This window comes from Desmodus rotundus, chromosome 8 (genome assembly GCF_022682495.2).
Source record: "Desmodus rotundus isolate HL8 chromosome 8, HLdesRot8A.1, whole genome shotgun sequence".
Classification (NCBI taxonomy): domain Eukaryota; kingdom Metazoa; phylum Chordata; class Mammalia; order Chiroptera; family Phyllostomidae; genus Desmodus; species Desmodus rotundus.
This window is the reverse complement of record NC_071394.1, coordinates 81,994,130-82,013,751: the sequence shown is the minus strand read 5'-3', so window position 1 is coordinate 82,013,751 and position 19,622 is coordinate 81,994,130. Positions and strand designations below refer to the sequence as shown.

The window sequence follows — 19,622 nt, the reverse complement described above, 5'->3', positions numbered from 1 at the left end:
ATAAGGTCACTAAGTAATGTTCTAGAGATTAGTACTTCAATATATCTTTTGGGTGGACACAGTTCCATCCCTTCAGGCACCGTTTAATTTTAATAATAGATGGAGTACATTGTTTGCAAAGGCCACAATTTGTCCTACACTTGTTTTCATGCCCCTTTGAAATACAACTTTTCTGTTCCCCTCCTCAAGAACTAAATAAAGTCTATTTCCCCATCTGCTTGAATTGGGACTTCTAGACTTGTTTTGGCTAATGAAATGCAGTGGAAATGATATTACGCCACTGCTTAGTCTATAACTCTTACTCTCCTATTGGCTTGAGGCCTCTTTGTGAATAAGTCTTAGATAGGCTGCTGGAGATATCAGTGGTTGGAAACTGAGGGGTCCAAGCCAAGAGCCAGCACTAATTGCCAGGCATGCAAGTGAGGCCACCTGGGACCGTGCAATCTCAGATAAGTCTCTAGAAGCTGGTGCTGGTGCTGTAGCTCCATGAGTGACCTGCGGCAAGACTAGCAAAAGAAGACCTAACTGACTGCAGGGAGTGTCTCTTGGCTTTGAAGAGCTAAGTTGACATGTTGTGAGGGGGCCATGTGGCCAACCCTGAGGGTGGCCCCAGCTGAGATTGACCCCTCCTCAAAAGCCAGCAAGAAAATAAGCATCTGTCCAATAGTTACAAAAGAGTCAATTCTGTCAAGAATCTAGAGGAGCTTTGAAGCTCTAGATGAGAATGGCTGGCTGACACCTTGATTTCAACATAGGGAGACCGTGAGCAGAGGACCCAGCCACACTACGTCCCAACTTATGACTTATAGAGCTGTAAGATCATAAATGTGTATTGTTGTAAGCCACTGAGTTTGGGGATACTTTATTACCAATACCTGAACCATCTCTTTGTAGCCTTATTTTTGTATCAGGATAGCCCCTTTCTCCTTTGGTACTCCTAGGTTCCTCATACCAACTCTACTGGCATGCACACTGTATTGTACAGATCCCACATCCCCTGGGGGGTTGTAATCACTAGGTGGGAGCATAACAGGTAACCTGTCAGCTCATTTTGTGCAGCAAAGACTTGATACAGTGTCTAGTGTGTATGAGCTGTTCTGCAATTGGTTGCAGAATGAATAGGCATCCTGTATGGTATGCCTGTAAAATTCTATTTTGTTCCTGCAACTGGTGGGGCTTAGGTTGAGGGAGGGTGCTTGCAAGAGCAGTTTGCCTTAAACTTCAGCCCAGGGTCCTAGGACAGTGGCCCCGCCAGACCTGATTTGACATTCATTTTTTGGGTGGGTCTTCTACTACTGTAACAGCAGTAGTAATTCACTCTCTAAACCCATGTGAGGTTTTCCCCACTCCTAAGCCATTTTTATCCATCCCACATTTCAGTGTCTTTTCAAGCCATTATTCCTTTCACACCTGGAGAAGCAGACGGGCCTCAGAATCCTAACTCTGCTACTCACTAGCTGGGGATCCATTATTTTGCTCCTCTGAGGTTTCCTTGTCTACACAATGGGGGAAATAATTCTTACCACTGACAGAACTGTTGTAAGGACTCCACGAGAGAATGTGTACTGTGTTTGGAAGGTAAGCTCCACAAAGGTCACAGGCCTTGTCCTTTTGTTTTTGCCTGTGTTCCCATATGCCCTGCACACAGAAGTGCTCAGTAGATTTGGGGAATGAGCAGTTTATGGAAAGAATTCAGCACAATGTGGGGCAGATAGTAAGCAGGTTTTATGATGTTCGTTTTGCAAAAGAGGAAACTCACCTGGGCATGTCTAGGTAGGTGTTTTATTCTGATTTAAATTCCACGGATTTGCCCATTTTATCACTCAATTTTAATAAGGTAGTCATACACACAGGGGTCATTCTAACCTTACTCAAAGGTCCCATTGAGGATAGACATCCCTTAAATATAAGACTCCCAAGAAAACTGACCCAGGCAAGCATTTATAGGGGAGTAAGGATTTCAACAAAACCAGGAAGGGCCAAATTCCAAAGCAAACAAAGTCGACTCATTTCCCACCCTGGGGGAGGGTGTTCACTCCGGTCTGCTAAAGATAGAGGAGGGCCCTCCCAGAGAACTTCCTGGCTTTTATTAGTTTCTAATCCCAAAGGTAACTTTTCAAAGGTTTTTCTTTTGGAAGTGTGGGTGTGAAACTGCTTGTCTAATCACATCTTAAGGGAGGATCTCTGAACATCTGTATATTATTTGAAAACTTAGCATCCGGTTGGGATGTTTGTGTGGGTGGGGGACCCTAATGGTAAGATGAAACAGCAGGAGCTGTTAAAAACACGTCAAAGTGACTTAAGAGACAGAAAAATTAGGCAAAAATTATAAATGGCTAATTACCTTGGGTCAATTACATGTTTAATCAAAGGCCCGCTTCCCCCACTTTTAGCACTAGAGTAAGAGAAAAATAGGGCGCATAGAAGTCTGAGATAAATATCTCACCAAGAGCCAAGGGACAAAATTCATTACAGATAAGCCCAGTACTCCCATTTCCCCCGGACGCCTCTCCCAGATTGCTATAGAGGCTGCGGCTCCCCGCGTAGCTGCCAGGAAATCGGTGCTACCCCGCGGGGCTGCTTTCATCCAGCCGCGGCTAAGAGTCGCACTTCCTGCGTCCTCCCCACTACCAGGCCAGAGTGCAGGAGCCCTTCTTCCTAGTATGGAGCTGCGAGTTGGGAAAACTCCACACGGATCCACCGTGGCGCGAGGAAATTGGGTGGGGGTGGGGGGTTCGGAAGGGCTGGATTTTGCCAGTCAAGGATCGATATTCCTCCCCCCGCCTATCCCCAGCCTTGAACTCAGCCAATGGAAGCCCAGGGAAAAAAAAAAAAAATCCCTAAGCAGCTGGGAGTGCAAAGGCCGCTCGGCTTTGTTTCCAAGCCGAGGAATGGGCCGGGCCAGGGGCGCGAGCAGGGAGTGAGCAGCAAGGGCCCCGCCGCGAAGCTGCCAGGGCGATGAAACCGAACAGGATACCCTGAAGCCCTAACAGGGTAGCCTGCCACTGTCCTCTAACCCGAGCAAGGGCCCCCCCCCCCCCCCCCCCGCCAAAGTCCTGGATCGAAGAGAAAAGAGGACGGTGGGGGGGAGACCTTGCCAAGCCCGCGCAAAGCGCGGCTTCTTTAAGACCTTGCAGAACGGGAATCTGGGAGACTCCTCAGCCCCAGAAGGCAGTTTCCTTCGCCCTCTCTTCCAAGATAGGGCCAGAGCTGCCCCTAGCCCCCAGACTGTCTCAGGCAAGTCCGCAGAACCCCGGGCCACGCGCGTGGAGAACTGGGTTGTGGGACCCTCCAGAGGTGGTAGGAGAATGTGGCTGCTTTAACAGCGTGGAGTGCGCGCGCCCGCCCATGGCTGCGCGCTCCCGCCGCCGCGCAGTCCCTGCTCGCTCCCTCGCTCGTTCGCGGGTTCGCTCGCTCTCTCGCCGGCTTTAAAGTCTCTGCCAGGATCCATGCTCACATGTTACTTCCTGTATGGAGGCATGGCCAGTTTCCAGCCCTGCGCTCCCTGTTCTTCCCCAGCCTGCGCCCAAGCCACAACTTTCAGAAGCATGGACTGAAGGTGCCCTGGCCCCAGCGCCCCTCTGAGATCCTTTTTGTTTTCCTCCTGCCGTTTCTATTTTTTGGGGGGGGCTCTTAGCTCCCCCCGCCTCTCCCCTTCCCTTCCCCGCTCGCAAACATGCCTCCTTCCTTCCCGGGGCCCTGGAAGGAGCTGCCTGCCTGAAGCCCGGAGACGCCGCGCTCAGCCCTGCCGCCGCCCGCCGGCTCTCTGGCTGCGCTGCCGACTCAAGTTGGGTATCTTCGGCTGCTCGCCGCCGCCGCCACCGCCTGCGGCCCCTGCCTGCCCCGGGCCCCGGGCATCGACGCCGCCCGCCGACTCCTCGCTTTGCTCGATCGACTCGCTCCTTTTTGAACGGAAAGCAGTCCTCCGCCGTGGATCGTCCCTAGCGTGGTTCCGCGTTCCCGGTCACTTTTTGAGGCTTTCCGGGGGACAATTGGCTTCCTAGATTCCAGGGGCACTCGGAACGCTGAGCGCAGGGTGCCGGTAGAACTGGCGAGCACGGGAAGAGCCCAGGTTTAGTGGAGGCTCACAGAGAGGCAAGAACTTATTCAACAAGTTTACCCCCCCCCCCACCCCCCGCTTTCCTATCTTCGATGTGCGTTTTCGGACATGCGGAGGTTACTGGAACCGTGTTGGTGGATTTTGTTCCTGAAAATCACCAGTTCCGTGCTCCATTATGTCGTGTGCTTCCCGGGTGAGTGCTGGCCGCCGAGGGGACGCGGCCCTGACCGGCGCGCGCGGGGATGCGGAGTTGTCGCCTGGGCACGGAGCTTGAGCGCCTGTCCCGGGGACCCGGAGAGGGTGGAGGGGGGCCGCGCGCCCTGGGAGGAGAGGGGATCCGCTCTGCTGGTTCTGACGGCGTTTAGGGAAGGTAGTGATTGGGGAGGGTGGAAGAAGGGGCTGGGTGGAGAGGGGGACAGGGGCCGCAGGGGTCTGCTCTTGCTGTGGTTTGGGAGGCCTTGGGGAACCAGAGTCAGGAGAAAAGGGGGACTAGCCCTGCTGATCCGCCGCCGTTCGGGAGTGCTAGAACTCTGGGGCTGTTAGGGGAGACTGGGACCCAGGGGGGAATGACTCTGGGTTTGAGGGGCCCAGGGTGCGCCTCTGGCTTAGGCGGGTTTTAAAGGAGCTCAGAAAGGGGGTGCTTTCTTTGCTGCTCCGCGACCATTTAGAGACGGGGTCTCGGGGGAGGAAAGCTGGAGGCTGACCGTGGAGGATTGGGGATGTTTGGGAGCAGTCTCATTCTGGTTTCGGGGACCTGGGGCGACCCTTGCTTGGCGCTGAAGCTCAGGCTGTGTTTCGGTGCCGGCGCTAGGCAGCCTTTCTGGGAGCGGGGCCCTGGGCGCGGTGGGAGGGCAGGGAGCGGGCGGTTTAGGGAGATCTCTGGCTTCCCCGACCCCATCCCCTTTTCCCTGAAACTCTGCTGGGCTGGGCTGCTAGGGTCGGGGCGCTGGGGGCGCGTCAACGGCTGCGTTGCCGTTCGCGCCGAGGCGGGTATTTCCCTCTCTCCCACTCCTGCCTACCTCATCTTTGCCCTTTTGCAGGCTGTCCGCGGCTGGCAGACAGACCCGCTCCTAGTTCTGGCCAGGTTAAGACTGGCTTTTGATGACGATAATAAGTTGCCGCACGTAGCGGTGTGCACCTCTGCGACCTTTCACTTCCAGCCCTCCACCGGCAGACCCTCCCCTCTCCCCTACCTAACCTCGATGAGGGCAGAGGCCAGCCGCCTCTCTCTGCCCTCATGCGGGCCCTCCACACAGCAGCCCCGAGATCCCTTGAATCTGTCCAGCCCCCTCTTCGGGGGTGGTGGCAACGTCTTCAGCCCTAGCTGGGGAAGGGGTGGGATGAAGGGAGCGATTCGCTTTTCATCCCTCGCTCTCCTAAGGATAGAGAATCCTCCGTTTTTCTGCCTTCTCATTCACCAGCTCCTAGATACCCGGAGGTAGGGGTTATCAGAAATAAAAAAGGAAACGTGCCTCGGTGTTTTTTGCTCTCCCTGGTCACCGCCGCCTGTTCCCGGGCGTCCCGCACGCTCGATTTTGGTGCAGCGGATCCCTCAGCTCCGTTGTGTGCCCTGCTAGAGGAGGGCGCGGGCGCTTTTGCTGCCCCCGGGGACCGGTACTGAGTGTCCCCTTTGCAGGCACGGGGGCAGCCTCGAGGGGCAGGAAGGTCCTCTCTTCGTCATTCTCTCTCCTGCGCATTCTCCTGTCCCTGGAACCGCGCTGAGCTGCTACAGTCCAGAAACCCAGCTCGATGTCGAGCGGGAACGAGGGTCCACACACACCCAGAGGCCTGGGATTTACCCGCTCAGAGCCCTGCGTCCATGGGGCTGGGGGCGGTGTGGACATTTCTCCTTAATGCTTTCTCCCCCTTAATAAGGACCATTGCTCAGTACTGGTGTTGGTCACCTGCTCTTTCTAGACTTTCTTCTTTGCCGTGGACTTGACGGCTGTGTGAGATTAGATGCACACTGGGGTCGAGCTGTGTGCATGTCACGCTTTACTGAAGGCAGTGGGAGCCAGCGGGGGAGCAGCCTTGCGAAATAGGAGGAATTTCTAATTCCACTCTGGTTTCTCCTTACGCTCTGCATGTGAGCGTGGGCCGCCGTGATTCTCTTTTTTCCTGGTCTGAGGAAGCTTGTAATCTAAAATGGGACCGCCAGGGATGCCGCCTTCTTGGGGCTTGACAATTTTTGTCTTCCACATTTTCCTTTCGGGCTCGCGCTGTGCGATAAATAGCCAGTACCCTGGCCTGAGACCCTAAGAGTGTCGCTGAGGGAGTCGAAGGGAAGCAGGGAAAGTACCGCGGAAGAGGGTGCAGCTGCTCGGCAACCAGGCAAAGTTAAAATGTCAGAGCCTTGGGAGACGTCGGCTTTCCTTCTTTCGAAGGTGCGGGGACGTCGCTGGACCTCAGGGGGCGCCCCCGAGCCACTCGTTGGGCTCACCGGTGGGGCCTCGGTGGGAGCCGGGATGGGGCGCTCTCGGCTGGGTCCCAGGCGCGGGCTCTGTGGGTGCGCCTCTGTGGGCAGGTGACCTCAGCTCTGCACTGCTGCTACTAGTCCGCTTTCAACCCCTTGCGGGCTCAATTTCAGTTTGGCATCTCCCCCATCCCCCCTTACTTGCTATATGGTCTGGCAGGAGTTTACCTGTTTGACACCAGGGATAAAAATGTTCTGGTATTGGATTAGGGTCCTTCTTGTGAGGTTTTAACCAAAATCCCTTGTTAGATAATTTTGTTTGTTTTTCAGAACCGCACCAACTTCTCAGTTGCATTTGAATTCTCAGCTGCTGTTCAGGATACGGGGAGGTGTAATTTGGGAGGGTTTTGGGGAAAAACCCGGCATCGTTTTGTCCCAGCGGATCTGAAGCAGTGGCGTTCAGTCTTGACGAAAGTACGGCAGGTGTGGGACCCGTGTTGCTGTTAGTGTTTCAAGTGGTATTTCCAGTTTACAGAGCAGAAGTGTTACCAGACACGATACAGTGCATATACTCTGTTCTTTACATACATCTCTTTAAAAATACTCTATTAGTGGAAAAATGTATGAAAATAAGAAAACATAATGGACACTCCCACGCAGCTACAAGGATCAACTGTCTTCCCCCTTCTATACCCCCATACCCTCCCCAACACCTCCTTATTTTTAAAGCACATCTTACAGCTAGTTCATTTAAGCATTTGTTACATGTTGCTAATTACTGAGAATGTAAGTGCGTCCAACAGAATACAAGTAAGTTACTTGAGAGGGTTAATAACATTTACATTCTTAAGCTCTTCACCATAAAGTTACATTGTAAAAAATTGATTTCTTCTCTTCATCCTCAGAGTGAAACCCTTCTCTTTCATTCTGATATGTTTTGTACCCTAATTAGTGTTTCCAGTGTTGGAAACAGTAAAGATGGATAAGCTCTGCGTTGTACTTTCAGAGGTGTCAGAATTTCAGGAGCCATGATTGATGTCTGGTGCATCTCCCTCTAAGCTGTCTTGGTGTATTTGCATGTACATGCCTTAGTCCTGATGGACATCCTCTATGGTCTTCTTTGAAAAATACGAAAGCAATATTTGTAAGTCAGCTCTTTTACTCCTGGGGCTGGGGCTTAGTTTCCCCCAATCCCCTTCAAGTGTCTTGTTTGAAAATAGAGCCATTATCCAGTCTTTAAACCGGTTCTTCTGACACAGTTGTGGAATAAAATCTTTGATGTTTTCTTCTAAACAGTGTTCATGTTAGGTTAGAGTTGATGAAATTAGCACATTAATACATAATAGGACTTTTTGGAAAAAGGGGAGGTTGCTGTTGCTGGAAGCAGAAAGGTTATAGGAAAGAAAGGCTGAAATGAGAAAAAGTGAAGCCAGTAGTGAAGCTCTGAGCATCTCCCCTTAATTATGGACCTGTTTTCACTGAATAAAAGATTATATTGTTGTTTATATGAAGTGATATAGGGAATACTGATGCTTTTATGCAACAAAACAAAAACCCTTTCAGATTCATCCTCCTATTCTGAAAAACTCACAGGTTAATGTAGTATGTTACTTTTCAGTGCACCAATTGGAATGAACTTTCTTGCCACTCACGTACGATCATATAAGATGTCCTAGAGCAATTGTTTTTAGGGGACCCCTTCTACCTCCTTCCCCACTTTCCTCGAAACTCATGGTCAGAAGGACAGTCTGGACACTTAACATTAGCTTCACTTATGTGAACAAAGCAAATTAAGCGTTCCTGGTGTTTTGTTGCTTTAACCTTTTCCATTCTGTGGTGAAGGGTTTTTTTTTCCCCTCCTGGCTTTCCATTCAGCATTTAACTTTGAGCATGCAGGGTGGGTATACATTCTGAATTGCAAGTGTAAAACCATTGATGATTAACAATTTCATTCTTGGCACACCTTCCTTGTGGTCACATTTCATAAATCAGGGTACCTAAAATTATCTCTAAAGTGCTTGATGTCTTCCCCAAATAAGCCCTTCCTATGCTTTGGTTACAGGTTGACTACTGGCAGATGACAGGTTGTAATCACTGAAATTGCATTTTTGACTGTACCTGTGTGGAGAATAAAAGGTCTGCATCTCTAATAATACAAAGGAAGCCAAGGAAGTGTGTCGTGCCTCCACTTTTAGTTCTCCACGGAGCCTGATCCAGACAAAGACTGAGGAGGGGCTCGGGGAAGTGAGAAGTGTTCTTCTGGAAGAGCCTGCCCCCAACAGGCACTGAGAGCTTCTCCTGGAACTCGGCAGCAGTCACTGAGTGTGTTCTGGGATGGGGTTGCCTGGGTACACCTTTGGGCCTTCAGTAAATGTTTGGAAGTGATTAAAAGATCTGGTATCTTGGTTTCTTGCAAAGGACCAAATACAGGACAGGCAGTATTCTGTGTACTTACAAGATCAAAAGCACACCTGTAATTAAAAAAAAATATATATATCTGACTTGAATTTTTTTTTTTCTTTTCCGTCTTGTGTTTATGTGCAGTCGTAACCAAAAAACCACTCCAAAAAAGATGTGTTTTAAAAACCCTTATCCCCGCCCCCCCGACTTTTCCCTACAATTCCTCTTTGTCTCAAATTTCTAAGACTGCAGAATTTAAAAAATAGATCTGGCTCTGGCCTGGAAACTTGGTTGGAGTGTCCAGGGTTGTGGGTTCTATTCCCATCTGGGCACATGTGGAAATCAACCAATGAATGCATAAATGGTTGGAACAATGAATAAAAGTTTCTCTCTAAATTTAATAAATAAATATTTAGAAAAACATCTGGCCCTGGCTGGTGTGGCTCAGTGGATTGAGCACTGGCCTGTGAACTGAAGGGTCACCAGTTCAATTCCCAGTCAGGGTACGTGCCTGGGTTGCAGGCCAGGTCCCCAGTAGAGGGTGTGCAAGAGGCAATGTTAGTACTTTTTTATTTTCCCTCAATACCAGGTTGCTATGGAAAGTTGTAGAGAATATATTGAAGTATATTTAAGAGTATGGTCTATGGAGTCAGGCTGCCTCTGCCGTTACTCACTTGGTTGCTTTAGACAAGTTACTTAACTTCCCTGTGCTGCCTGTTTTTTGTTTTTAATTTCTCATTTTGCGAAGTGGCCTAGTGATTGATTACACGTTGATTCCTAAAGTTTTTGCCAGGCTTGAATGAGAATGCCTGCTTAAGAACTTAGCACAGTGCATGGTAAATAGTAAATGCTCAATAAATTAACCTTTTTTATTTTGTATTTACTAAAGAGATTTGAACAGGAGTATGTGAGAAGAAGAAAACAAAAAGGACAACTTCATGCAAAACAAAAAAATTATAATTTATATAAATTCAACTAGTGGTTTTTGTATGTGGCTTTGCTATTGAGGGTGAGGAGGCGAGGGCTAAGGGCTGGCCTGACGACATCCGTGTAACATTGGTAAGATGATCACATTTTACCTGAGGATCTTACCTCAGGTGAGATGGCCTGAGGTTTAAAGAAACGAGAGAGCCCCAGTGAAGTCCACTTTTCCAGCTTAAAGTGGGAAAGATGTTTTCTACAGGTTTAAAATGCTCCGGGTGAGTCTCCAGGCTCCCTGTGTGGTGGTATTCTACACAGGAAGAGTTGCTTGGTCCTGCACCCTGGAATTCCCATTCCCCTCCTAAGGCCTGGACTGCGTGTTAACCAAGGAGAATGGCTCTCCTTTTACTGTCATTTCTGGGTTTTCATTTTGTGGCACTAATGGGAAGTAAACAGTAGTATTTGGATATTGCTTTAATTTTGTACTGTGTGATTGCTGAGAACACTAATGTCCCTATCTCCATATCGTCATGGATTCAGACTTGAGCATGTGAGGGAACCACACGCTGTGCAGAGTGCCTGCCCTCTAATCAGTTTTTTTGCAAACTGAAGTCAGCAGGATGGTTTTCTGGCCAAACAACAAAGTGTGATTTTAAATTACTCGACTTAGCTATTTTTGGACTGTAGCAAAGTGACACAGTTGGCTGCTGAAATCTAGCAACTAAAAAAGAAGAAAGCATAGTTCATGGAATATGTAACACTTACATGTAAGTAAACAGAACAATTGGTCTTAGTTTTGGATCTGATACTATTTTTCTAACGAGAAGAGGGAGGCAGTTTGTGGATTGATACTGCAGAGGGTATACTTTTGAGGAATTTATTCATACCAGTTATTACATGAATGTAAGAAGTATTTGAGTTTTCAAACCATTGTAGCCCCATAAATTCCACAGTGCTCTTAAATCAGATAAAATCATCCATTTGGAATGATTTGGATAAGGCACAGCCGGAAGCCATTTAGCAAATACAAAAGCATAGTTCAAATTGGTGAGGAAATGTCATTGACTTTTCAGGAGTCAAGTTAGTTCTGAATTGCCAAAAGGATTTATTTACAAAGCAGTGGGTATTCATAAATGAGTTCTATTCATTTAAAAACATATATATTTTCCTGAAGTGTTTGGATTCAGTGAGTGTGGAGGCTCGAACTAGCTGAGGGCTAGCTATGTCACTGGGTAGCTGGGCTTCCTTGGACAAATTACCCAGAATCTTGTGGAAGTGGGGTTGAGGGAGGTTGGGGGCCTGGGAGGTCTAGATATACACACCTGGTATTGAGGAACTAGAGGCCCAGGTTGAAATTCTCACCTGTTGCAGCAGTGTCATCTGGGGCAAGTGGGCCTTGGCTTTTTAATCTCTAAAATGGGAACAATGGCTATTGATAGCGCACACCCACCAAGAGCTTGTCATGGTCTGGGTGCTGTTCCTGAGCTGCTTACATGACCTCAATGCTCCCTGCAATTGGAAACCATGAGTATCAGCACTTGAGAATGGGGAGACTATAAAGCTGAAGGACATTGCCACTTGTCTAAGGTCACCCTCGTAGTAGGTGGGCGTGGCTATAATAAGTCTCTTTAATCATCCCTCAGTATTATTTTGAATTTCAGGTTGGTTGCTGTTTGGAAGCTTTTTTCCGGCTTGCACAGAAAGGCCAATTAAAAGACCAAGCCTAGGGTATTTCACCCCACTTCTTTTCCCATGTATGCAGTTCCCATAAACACTGGGTGAGTTAAAGCTGTCTTCTTGCTTGCTACAATTAAATAAGAAAGTAATGCAATTAGTATAGGATTTTATTTGGTTACATTGAAGAGATGACCTTTCTGCAAATGACATTAGCTTCTGAATAAACTGATAACAACTGTGGATAGAGTGAGTCTGTAGGTGGTGAGTTTTTTGAATCTTTAAAATGATCTAAATTGATTTAGTTTATAATATGAGATCTTTTGTTTGGGGCATTGAAAATGGTTACCTTAAATAATGTGGTGGTATTATGCCATATATTACTTAAGTGTGGGCTGCAGGCTCTGAGTCACACTTCAGGAGAAGGTCTGAGGTAGTTGTACTGGGCCAGAGTGGTTTGGGTTCAGGATTTTTCCTCTGGAGTTTGGAACTAGCCATGGGAGCTAGCCAGGCCAGCTGTGGAATTTGGCTGGACAAGACCCTAAGTTCCTTTGGGGTTGTTTTCTTTACCCTTAACTAAATGGCTTCTAAATTGTTTCTGGAATTTGAGGATTGTTGATTCCAGGCTGGGCAGTTTGGAAGGGTTGTGACCTCTCTACAACATGTAAGTCAAATGCCCAGTGCATATTATATTATGATTTGTAAAGTGTATTTCTTAACTTTCCTCTGAGAGTTTGCTTCCTAAGGCGCTAAGAACCCTTTGATTATCTTGCTAACCTTGCTACAGATTATCCCCAGGGAATAAGAAACAGGGTTGTTAGTGGATCTTGGTTAAGAGAATGCCTATAAGCTATTTTCTTTTTCTAACATTAAACCTTATTTCTCCTGTAGCGCAGATAAGAAACAGAGGTTTGCTCATGCCAATGAACTTATGTGTGGCCTTTAAAACTAATGTGATTTATTATTGGGTCAGTGGTGTCAGGATTCGTTGTCTAAAAAGAGAACAGAAGGCTTGTTTTGAATCTTTTGTCTTAAAGTTGGTGAAGAGAAATGGAGAGGTAGTTTCTGTCCGGGTAGTTCAGTTGGTTAGAGCATTGTCCTGATATGCGAAGGCTGTGGGTTCTATCCCCAGTCAGGGCACATACAAGACAACCAATGAATGCATAAGAAAGTGGAATAGCAAATAAATGTTTCTCTCTCTCTCCAGTTAATGCATTAAAAAAAACGAGAAATGGAGAAAAAGTCATTTGAGTTACCCGGAGTTATGCAGGGTACAGCATGACTGCAGCCGATGCTGTCTTCGGCCATACTGTGCTGAAAAGAAAAAATTGATCCCTTCCGGGAAGATGGTGGTTTTGGTAAACACAGCTTGCCTCCTTGTACGACCACGTCAAAATTACAACTAAATGACAGAACAACCGTCATTCAGAACCACCAGAAGTTAAGCTGAATGAAAGTCCTACAACTATGAAGCTAAAGAAGAAACCATATTGAGACTGGAGACATGGAATGGACTAGTCCCATGCCCACATGTGGAAGATAAAAATCAGGAGGGGTGTCTCAGGAGCAAGAGGTCCCATTCCCACACCAGGACCCTCAGCCCAGGGTTTCTGTGCCAGGAAGATATGGACCCATAACTTCTGGCTGTAAAAACTAGTGGGGATTGAAGCTTCTGGATTCCCAGGCAGTTCCTCTTAAAGGGCCCACACCTGGACTTACTCAGACTTAACTCCCTCTGAGCTCCACTGCAGGGGCAGCAGATTGAAAGGCACCAGAGACAAGTGTGGGGGTGGGGATGAATCGTCTGGCATCAGAGGGAGGGCTGGGGCTCAGCTTTATCCCAGACACAAGTGCTGGCAGAGGCCATTGCTCCTTTTCTGAGCCCTCTGCCCACAGAGCTGGCAGGTGGGCACCATATCTGAGACTCCATCAACCTGGCTTATACTATTTGCTGCACCCTGGTGATTACTTGACACCCCACCCAATGTGTCCGACCTGAGCTGTTTCCAGGGCTTTTCCATATGAACAGCTTGTTTGGGCTCATGTTTCAGATTTTCCTGAATTCTCTCAAGCAGCATCTGGCCTCAGTGAGCCCCATGCCTCTCCTAAGTTGCCCCAGGCCTGGCACTAGCAGCATCCGGCCATGGTTCACAGCTGGGCGTTGCCTGGGCACCTTCAAGCCCAGCACACATAGCAGTCATCTGCAGATCACTCTGTAGCTTATGCTGGGTGGCTGTGGACAGAACACAGTGGCTGACCTTGGATATGCCAACAGCAATCAAGGCTCAATTACAAGAGGAGCCTCGAATATCCACCTTGGGTGAGAGGGGAGGCTGTGCCTTAGAGGTCTGCAGGACACCTACTACATTAGGTCACGCTGACAAGCCTGGGAGATGTAGCAGCTCTACCTGATACATAGAAACAAACATAGGGAGGCTGCCAAAATGAGGAGGCAACAAAACATGGCTCATATGAAGGAACAGAACAAAACTCCAGAAAAAAGAACTAAACAAAATGAAGACAAGCAATCTATTAGGTGCAGAGTTCAAAACAGTGGTCATGAGGATGCTTAACGAACTTGGTGAGAACCTCAACGGTGTAATGAAGATCCAGTTGGAAACAAAGGATACACTAATTGAAATAAAGAAGAGTTTACAGGAAATCAACAATAGAGTGGATGAGGTGGAATCAAAACAATGATTTGGAATATAAGGAAGTAAAATATACCCAGCCAGAACAGCAAGAAGAAAAAAGAATGCAAAAAAGTGAGGATACTATAAGGAGCTTCAGAGATAAAGTGTTCCAACATTTCCATCATAGGGGTGCCAGAAGGAGAAGAGAGAGAGCAAGAAATTGAGAACCTACTTGAAAAGATAATGAAAAGATAATGAAAGGAAACTTCCCTAACTTGGTGAAGGAAATAGACAGGCAAGTCCAGGAAACAGAGTCCCAAACAAGATGGATGCAAAGAGGCCCACTCCAAGACACATCATAATTAAAGTGCCAAAGGTAGAAGTTAAAGAGAATCTTAAAAGCATCAAGAGAAAAGTAGTTAGTTAACTACAAGGGAGCTCCTATAAGACTATCAGCTGATTTCTCAAAAGAAACTTTGCAGGCCAGAAGGGATTGGCAAGAAATACTCAGTGATGAAAAGTAAAGACCTGCAACCAAGATTAGTCTATCCAGCAAAACTTACCATTTAGAATGGAAGGGCAGACAAGGAGCTTCCCAGACAAGAAAAAGACAAAGGTGTTCGCACCACTAAACCGGTGTGATATGAAATGTTAAAAAGTCTTCTTTAAGAAGAACAAAACTATGAACAATAAAGTGGCAATAAATACATATCTATCAACAGTTGAATCTAAACAAAATAAATAAGCAGATCAGTAACAGAATCATATACAGAGAACGTTTTGATGTCTGCCAGATGGGTGGGGGGTTGGAGGATGGGTGAAAAAGATGAAGGGATTAAGTACAAATTGTGGTTACAGAATAATCAGGGGATGTAAAGTACAGCATACGGAACATGGTAGCCAAAGAACATATATGCGTGACCCATGGACATGGACAATGGTGTGGGGATTGCCTGAGGGAGTGGGTGTCTGGGTGGAGAAGGACTAAGAGGGAAAAATCGGGACAACTGCAGTAGGATAAACAATGAAATACAATTTTAAAAATTGAATTAAAGATTGGAGCATTTCACATTCATGCTGCTGTCAACTTGTATACTGACACTGGGTAGTGATGACCAAAACCTATGGGGGCTCCTGCTCTGGTCGTAGCTTCCCATAGAAGTCTGAGTTCGGAAAAATTTGGAAGGTATTGCAACTTAGGGCCTGTGTTCTTGCTTGGCAACAACAGTAATCTGGAATGAAATAGTGGCTGCCCCCTGAGAAGGGACACTCTCCTGGCCCACAGGGGTTATTTACAACATTCAGCTGGTCCCTGGAGGTGTTTGCCAACTGCATACTGGTGATGTGTAGATTTGGACCTGAGGGACAGATATATATTTTTACTTGTTTGTGGTTTTGTGTTACCTGGACTGGGTGTGGGTAAAAGTGCCTGTATGTGCGTGTGCTAGTGCGAGCACGTGCCTCATTGGCTGATGAGATGACTTCATTCCTCTCTGTCTGATGTGCAGTCCTGCTGCTGTGTCCTTTTTTGGCTCTGCAGTGGCCTGCTGCCTAGATATTTCTCAGTAATGTGGTGACTTCTATGGCTGTTGGCTGTGTTTTGAAAACTTTCATTTGATTTAAGAAATAGCTCCTATTGTCACTTTCTTGTTGTCAAATTACTCACAAAAGGGTTCATGTGAGGGGACAAAAGAAAGACACTAGTGTAGTAGGATTTGAATAAATTAATATTAGAGATGTTATATTAGTGGATTCCTTGCCAAAGATTGTAATTTTTTCACATAACATCCCTGATCCTCTAATTTTTTTTTTTTTGCACGTGAAACCCATGCATGGATTTCTAATACATGATGAAAATATCACATGTTTTAAGTTTTTAGAAACAGCATATGGAAACCTAAACTTTGGGTTGGTAGAGAATGACCAGTTTTTGACATGTACAGATTAAACATTCACCCTAATTCCAGCCTGTATTTTTTAAGTGGTTGTTATAATACATAGTATGGTCATGATTTCCTCACATATGATTCAGAGCCTACGTAGACTGTATGAGGGCAGGACGTCATTTCTCCTTCCACCTGCCGTATCTTCCTTATTTAGGTGGGCATGATCCTATTTGAGGACTGAACAGATAGGATGAACAGATAATGCCCTCTGAAACAATTATGGGCCATTTTACAAGAGTTTGATATTATTGTATGCCATTTCCAGAAATTTCACATTTGTGTATTGCATCCTTTTAAGAGATCCATATCCAAGGTTAACATCTTAGGAGAATTTAGAGTATATTGTCATGGTGTTGGAAGTCCATCTTTAAAAAGGGAGAAGCTGAATTTGTAACTTCTGTTGCCGGCCACCAAGATATCTATTGCTGAAAACAAGATATATTTCAGTTAGGGGTCAGATGTCTTATGAGGCAGTTGGGTCATGTTTCCATGGTTACAGTCTTTTTTTTTTTTTTTTTTCCTCTTATGAAATAATTTAGGCTAAATTTTGTGAATCTGGGATTCGTTGCATCAGAAGTAGCCTTGGCTTCGGGTTGGTCTGGGAGGAGTACACGTTCTCACTTGTGATTTGGTGGTTGCAGAAGTAGTGACGTGGAGAGTCGTAGAGGGCCGCAGAGCTTGCCTGAGCTGACTATAGAGTGTGAAGATGAATATTGATCTGTTGCCTAGTGAAGGCTTTGGGTAGGTTGGTGTTGGAGAGGTGGCTTGTCTGAACTGACCCGTTTTTGCTTTCTTGACAAGTATTGGTTGACCACCTTGTCTAATTCCCTCAATAGGCATGGTGGCTGCTGCATCATGGAGCTAAGTTTTCTAGAATACGTCGCTAGTTGATGCTTGTCCTATTTTATTCTTCTCCCATGCATTTTTTTTTCTCTTTTAAACTAGTCATTTTCTCTGCTTATATGTGTACAATGGCCATGAGTGGAGGGTGCAGAAAGTCACTTGACAGTGTTAGGCATCAGCCCTCACTTCCTTAGTTGGTCCATTTGTGCAGAAGCTGTGACAGAAGGTGGGTAACTCTAGCACTAGAATTCTTTCTGAACATTTTCAGGATGTGATTTTTAAAAGAAAAGCTTCACTGTTGTTATTGAAGCATCTTAATTGATGTAAGGGAGTTGCTTTGCTCGTTCTTGAAGTTTCTGCCTTCACTCTTTATGCTAAGTGGAAGGAAAATAGGTTTCTGGAGAATCTGAGCAAAATGAAAGCACTCTGACCAGATAAAGGAGTTTGTGGAAATATATCTTTTATGCTTTGGGACGTTTAATAGGGCTTTTGAGGACATGAGACAGGTGAATTCTGATGAAAGAGGCTGTGGCAAATGCATGCTTGTTTAAATTGCACAGATCTAGTCAATCAAGTTAAGTAACAGGCCCATGTTAGTGAATCCCAGCTTTGTCCTTTAGTAACTTGGGCCAATTACTTCATTGGTTTTCTCATCTGTAAAATGGGGAGTCTGAACCTCCTAGAGTCCTTGGGAAGATTAAATGGAATGCCATGTGCAGAGCACCAGGATAGCATTAGGTGTGCAGGATGCTACAAATGGTATTTGTTTTTTAATAGCTGTTGCTTAACATTTACGAAACAAATGCTTGCATAAGTGTGCTCTCAGTTATTGCTATGCAACCCTATGAAGAGATAGGAGAGCTGGAGCTCAGGGAGAGTGGTGACCCCACAATGAATGAAGTGGTGGGATCGAAATTTGAACGTGGCTTTCTGGACGCTGTCATGTTTCTCAGCTAGCGGAGCAGGTGCTGGATGAATTCAAGGTGCATATGGTATTCAGGAATACTTTCCATTGACAGATTTATTAAAGATGGCTATTAGGCTTTAATTTACGTTGCATGCCCTCAGCTCTAGGGAACAGATTTAGAACTACTTTTGGTATTTTTGTTACTGAAATTGTGTGGGCATGATATATATGCCTTGCTGTATATTTCTGTGTTAACGTGGGCCCTGCCATGGCCCCTTTGTGCTAGTGGGTGGAGACATCCAGTGCATGTCTAAAGCACAGATTTTGTCTTCTCGCCCTTGTGTTGTTTTATAGTTTTTCTACACAGGGATTGGAGATTGACATTTGAGATGAAGGTTCCCAGGCCCATAGCCATGTCAGACGTTGCTTAGTGACCGCAGAGCTCTTTCCTGCTGACACATGAACTGTCTTGGAATGCTTTGTAAGAGCTGGCCTGGGAGAGGACTTCTGTACCGTCTCTTGCCATACTGAGAGACCTATTAGCCAATATTTGAAAATATAAGGAGAAACTATCCACAGGGGTTTTTATCTTTCAAACAGGTTTGCTGCTACATGGACAGTTTTTAAGCCGTAGAGCTATTTTGAAATTGACTTAAAAGAGCAGGTATCAGTAACAAGTATTATGTGCAAAGGTTTCCTGATCCATGAAATTGATTTGGGTTCATGTTTGATTCACATTCACTTACATGGGGGGGGGAACCCAATCTGTTGATGGTGGTTGCGTCATATTCTAATTGGTGAGATCTACAAATGGAGGTTTGGTGATCTAAAATTAGCAGTTTAGTTTTCCTTTCTTCAAAGCCCAGAGGTTTTGCATCAGATATGGCTCTTTTAGGATGGTTTGTATTTCAAAGTGACACCTTTCTGAATTCTTAGCTATTGAGTAAGTGTTAAGTATGGGCTTGGTGACAGCAGTTTTTAAAACTGTGACTGACTAAATGGATCCTTTCCTCTGTGGTTTATACCTGGTAAAGTACCTTGTGTTTACTCAGAATAAATTCATTGTTATGCTAGAGTAGGTAGGTTGTTTCTCAGAACTTGAGTGGTCTTCTGATCAGTGTTATTTTTGTTAAGGAAATTGGAGAGTAGGGATAAAAAGGTGAAAGGAATGGCTTTGTGAAGTTGATATCAGATAAATTTGTGGTGTTTGGTTAATATACCAAGTACATGGATGATGTCAAGTAATCTCATTTTTGCATGGATATGAAATTTTTCTCCTAGGGGTGCCTTCTGATGTTGAGCCTCAGCTTATTTATCATGAAGTGTCTGTAGAGCTGTGCCGTCCAGCACGGCAGCCGTGTGGCTAACGAGCACTGGGAGCGTGGCTTCGAATTGAGCTGGGCTTGAAGTCTGAAATACACACTGGATTTCAAAGACATATGAACAAAGTATATAAAACATCTCATTAAATTTTTATATTGATTGCCTATTGAAATGATAATATTTTAGATATATTGGGATAAGTGGAATGTATTATTAAAATTATTATCACCTATTTTTACTGCTTCATGTGACTGTGTAAAATGTAAAATTACAGATGTGGCTTGCATTCTTGGCTTGCGTTGTATTCGTATCGCTCTTTCCCACCATGTCTTGTTATTGGCCTGGGGTCAGCTGTAGTGTGCGGGTTCTTCACCTCATGTGGGGAAGGTTTCACAACAGGAGTCCAGATGACTGTGAGGATCCAGTTACTAAAGTTGGGGACAGTGAAACAAGGAAGGACTTAGCGTAGGAAAAGCAACAGGAGAGCCTAGGCTGGGCTGCC

At 46.0% G+C, this 19,622-nt stretch overlaps 1 protein-coding gene across 3 annotated transcripts in view; it reads left to right on the top strand.

Moving 5' to 3' along the window:
• Positions 1-2,919: 2,919 nt before the first annotated feature.
• The window catches only part of PTPRG (protein tyrosine phosphatase receptor type G), a 704,073-nt gene continuing 687,370 nt past the window's right edge, over positions 2,920-19,622 (top strand). For 2 of the 3 annotated variants that reach the window (XM_053930010.2, XM_053930008.2), the window contains exon 1: positions 2,921-4,253. In XM_053930010.2, coding sequence (XP_053785985.1) covers positions 4,169-4,253 — 85 coding nt within the window. In that variant the 5' untranslated portion in view covers positions 2,921-4,168. Of the gene's footprint in view, positions 4,254-19,622 lie in introns of all 3 variants that reach the window. The other variant, XM_053930009.2, reaches the window with a different exon arrangement.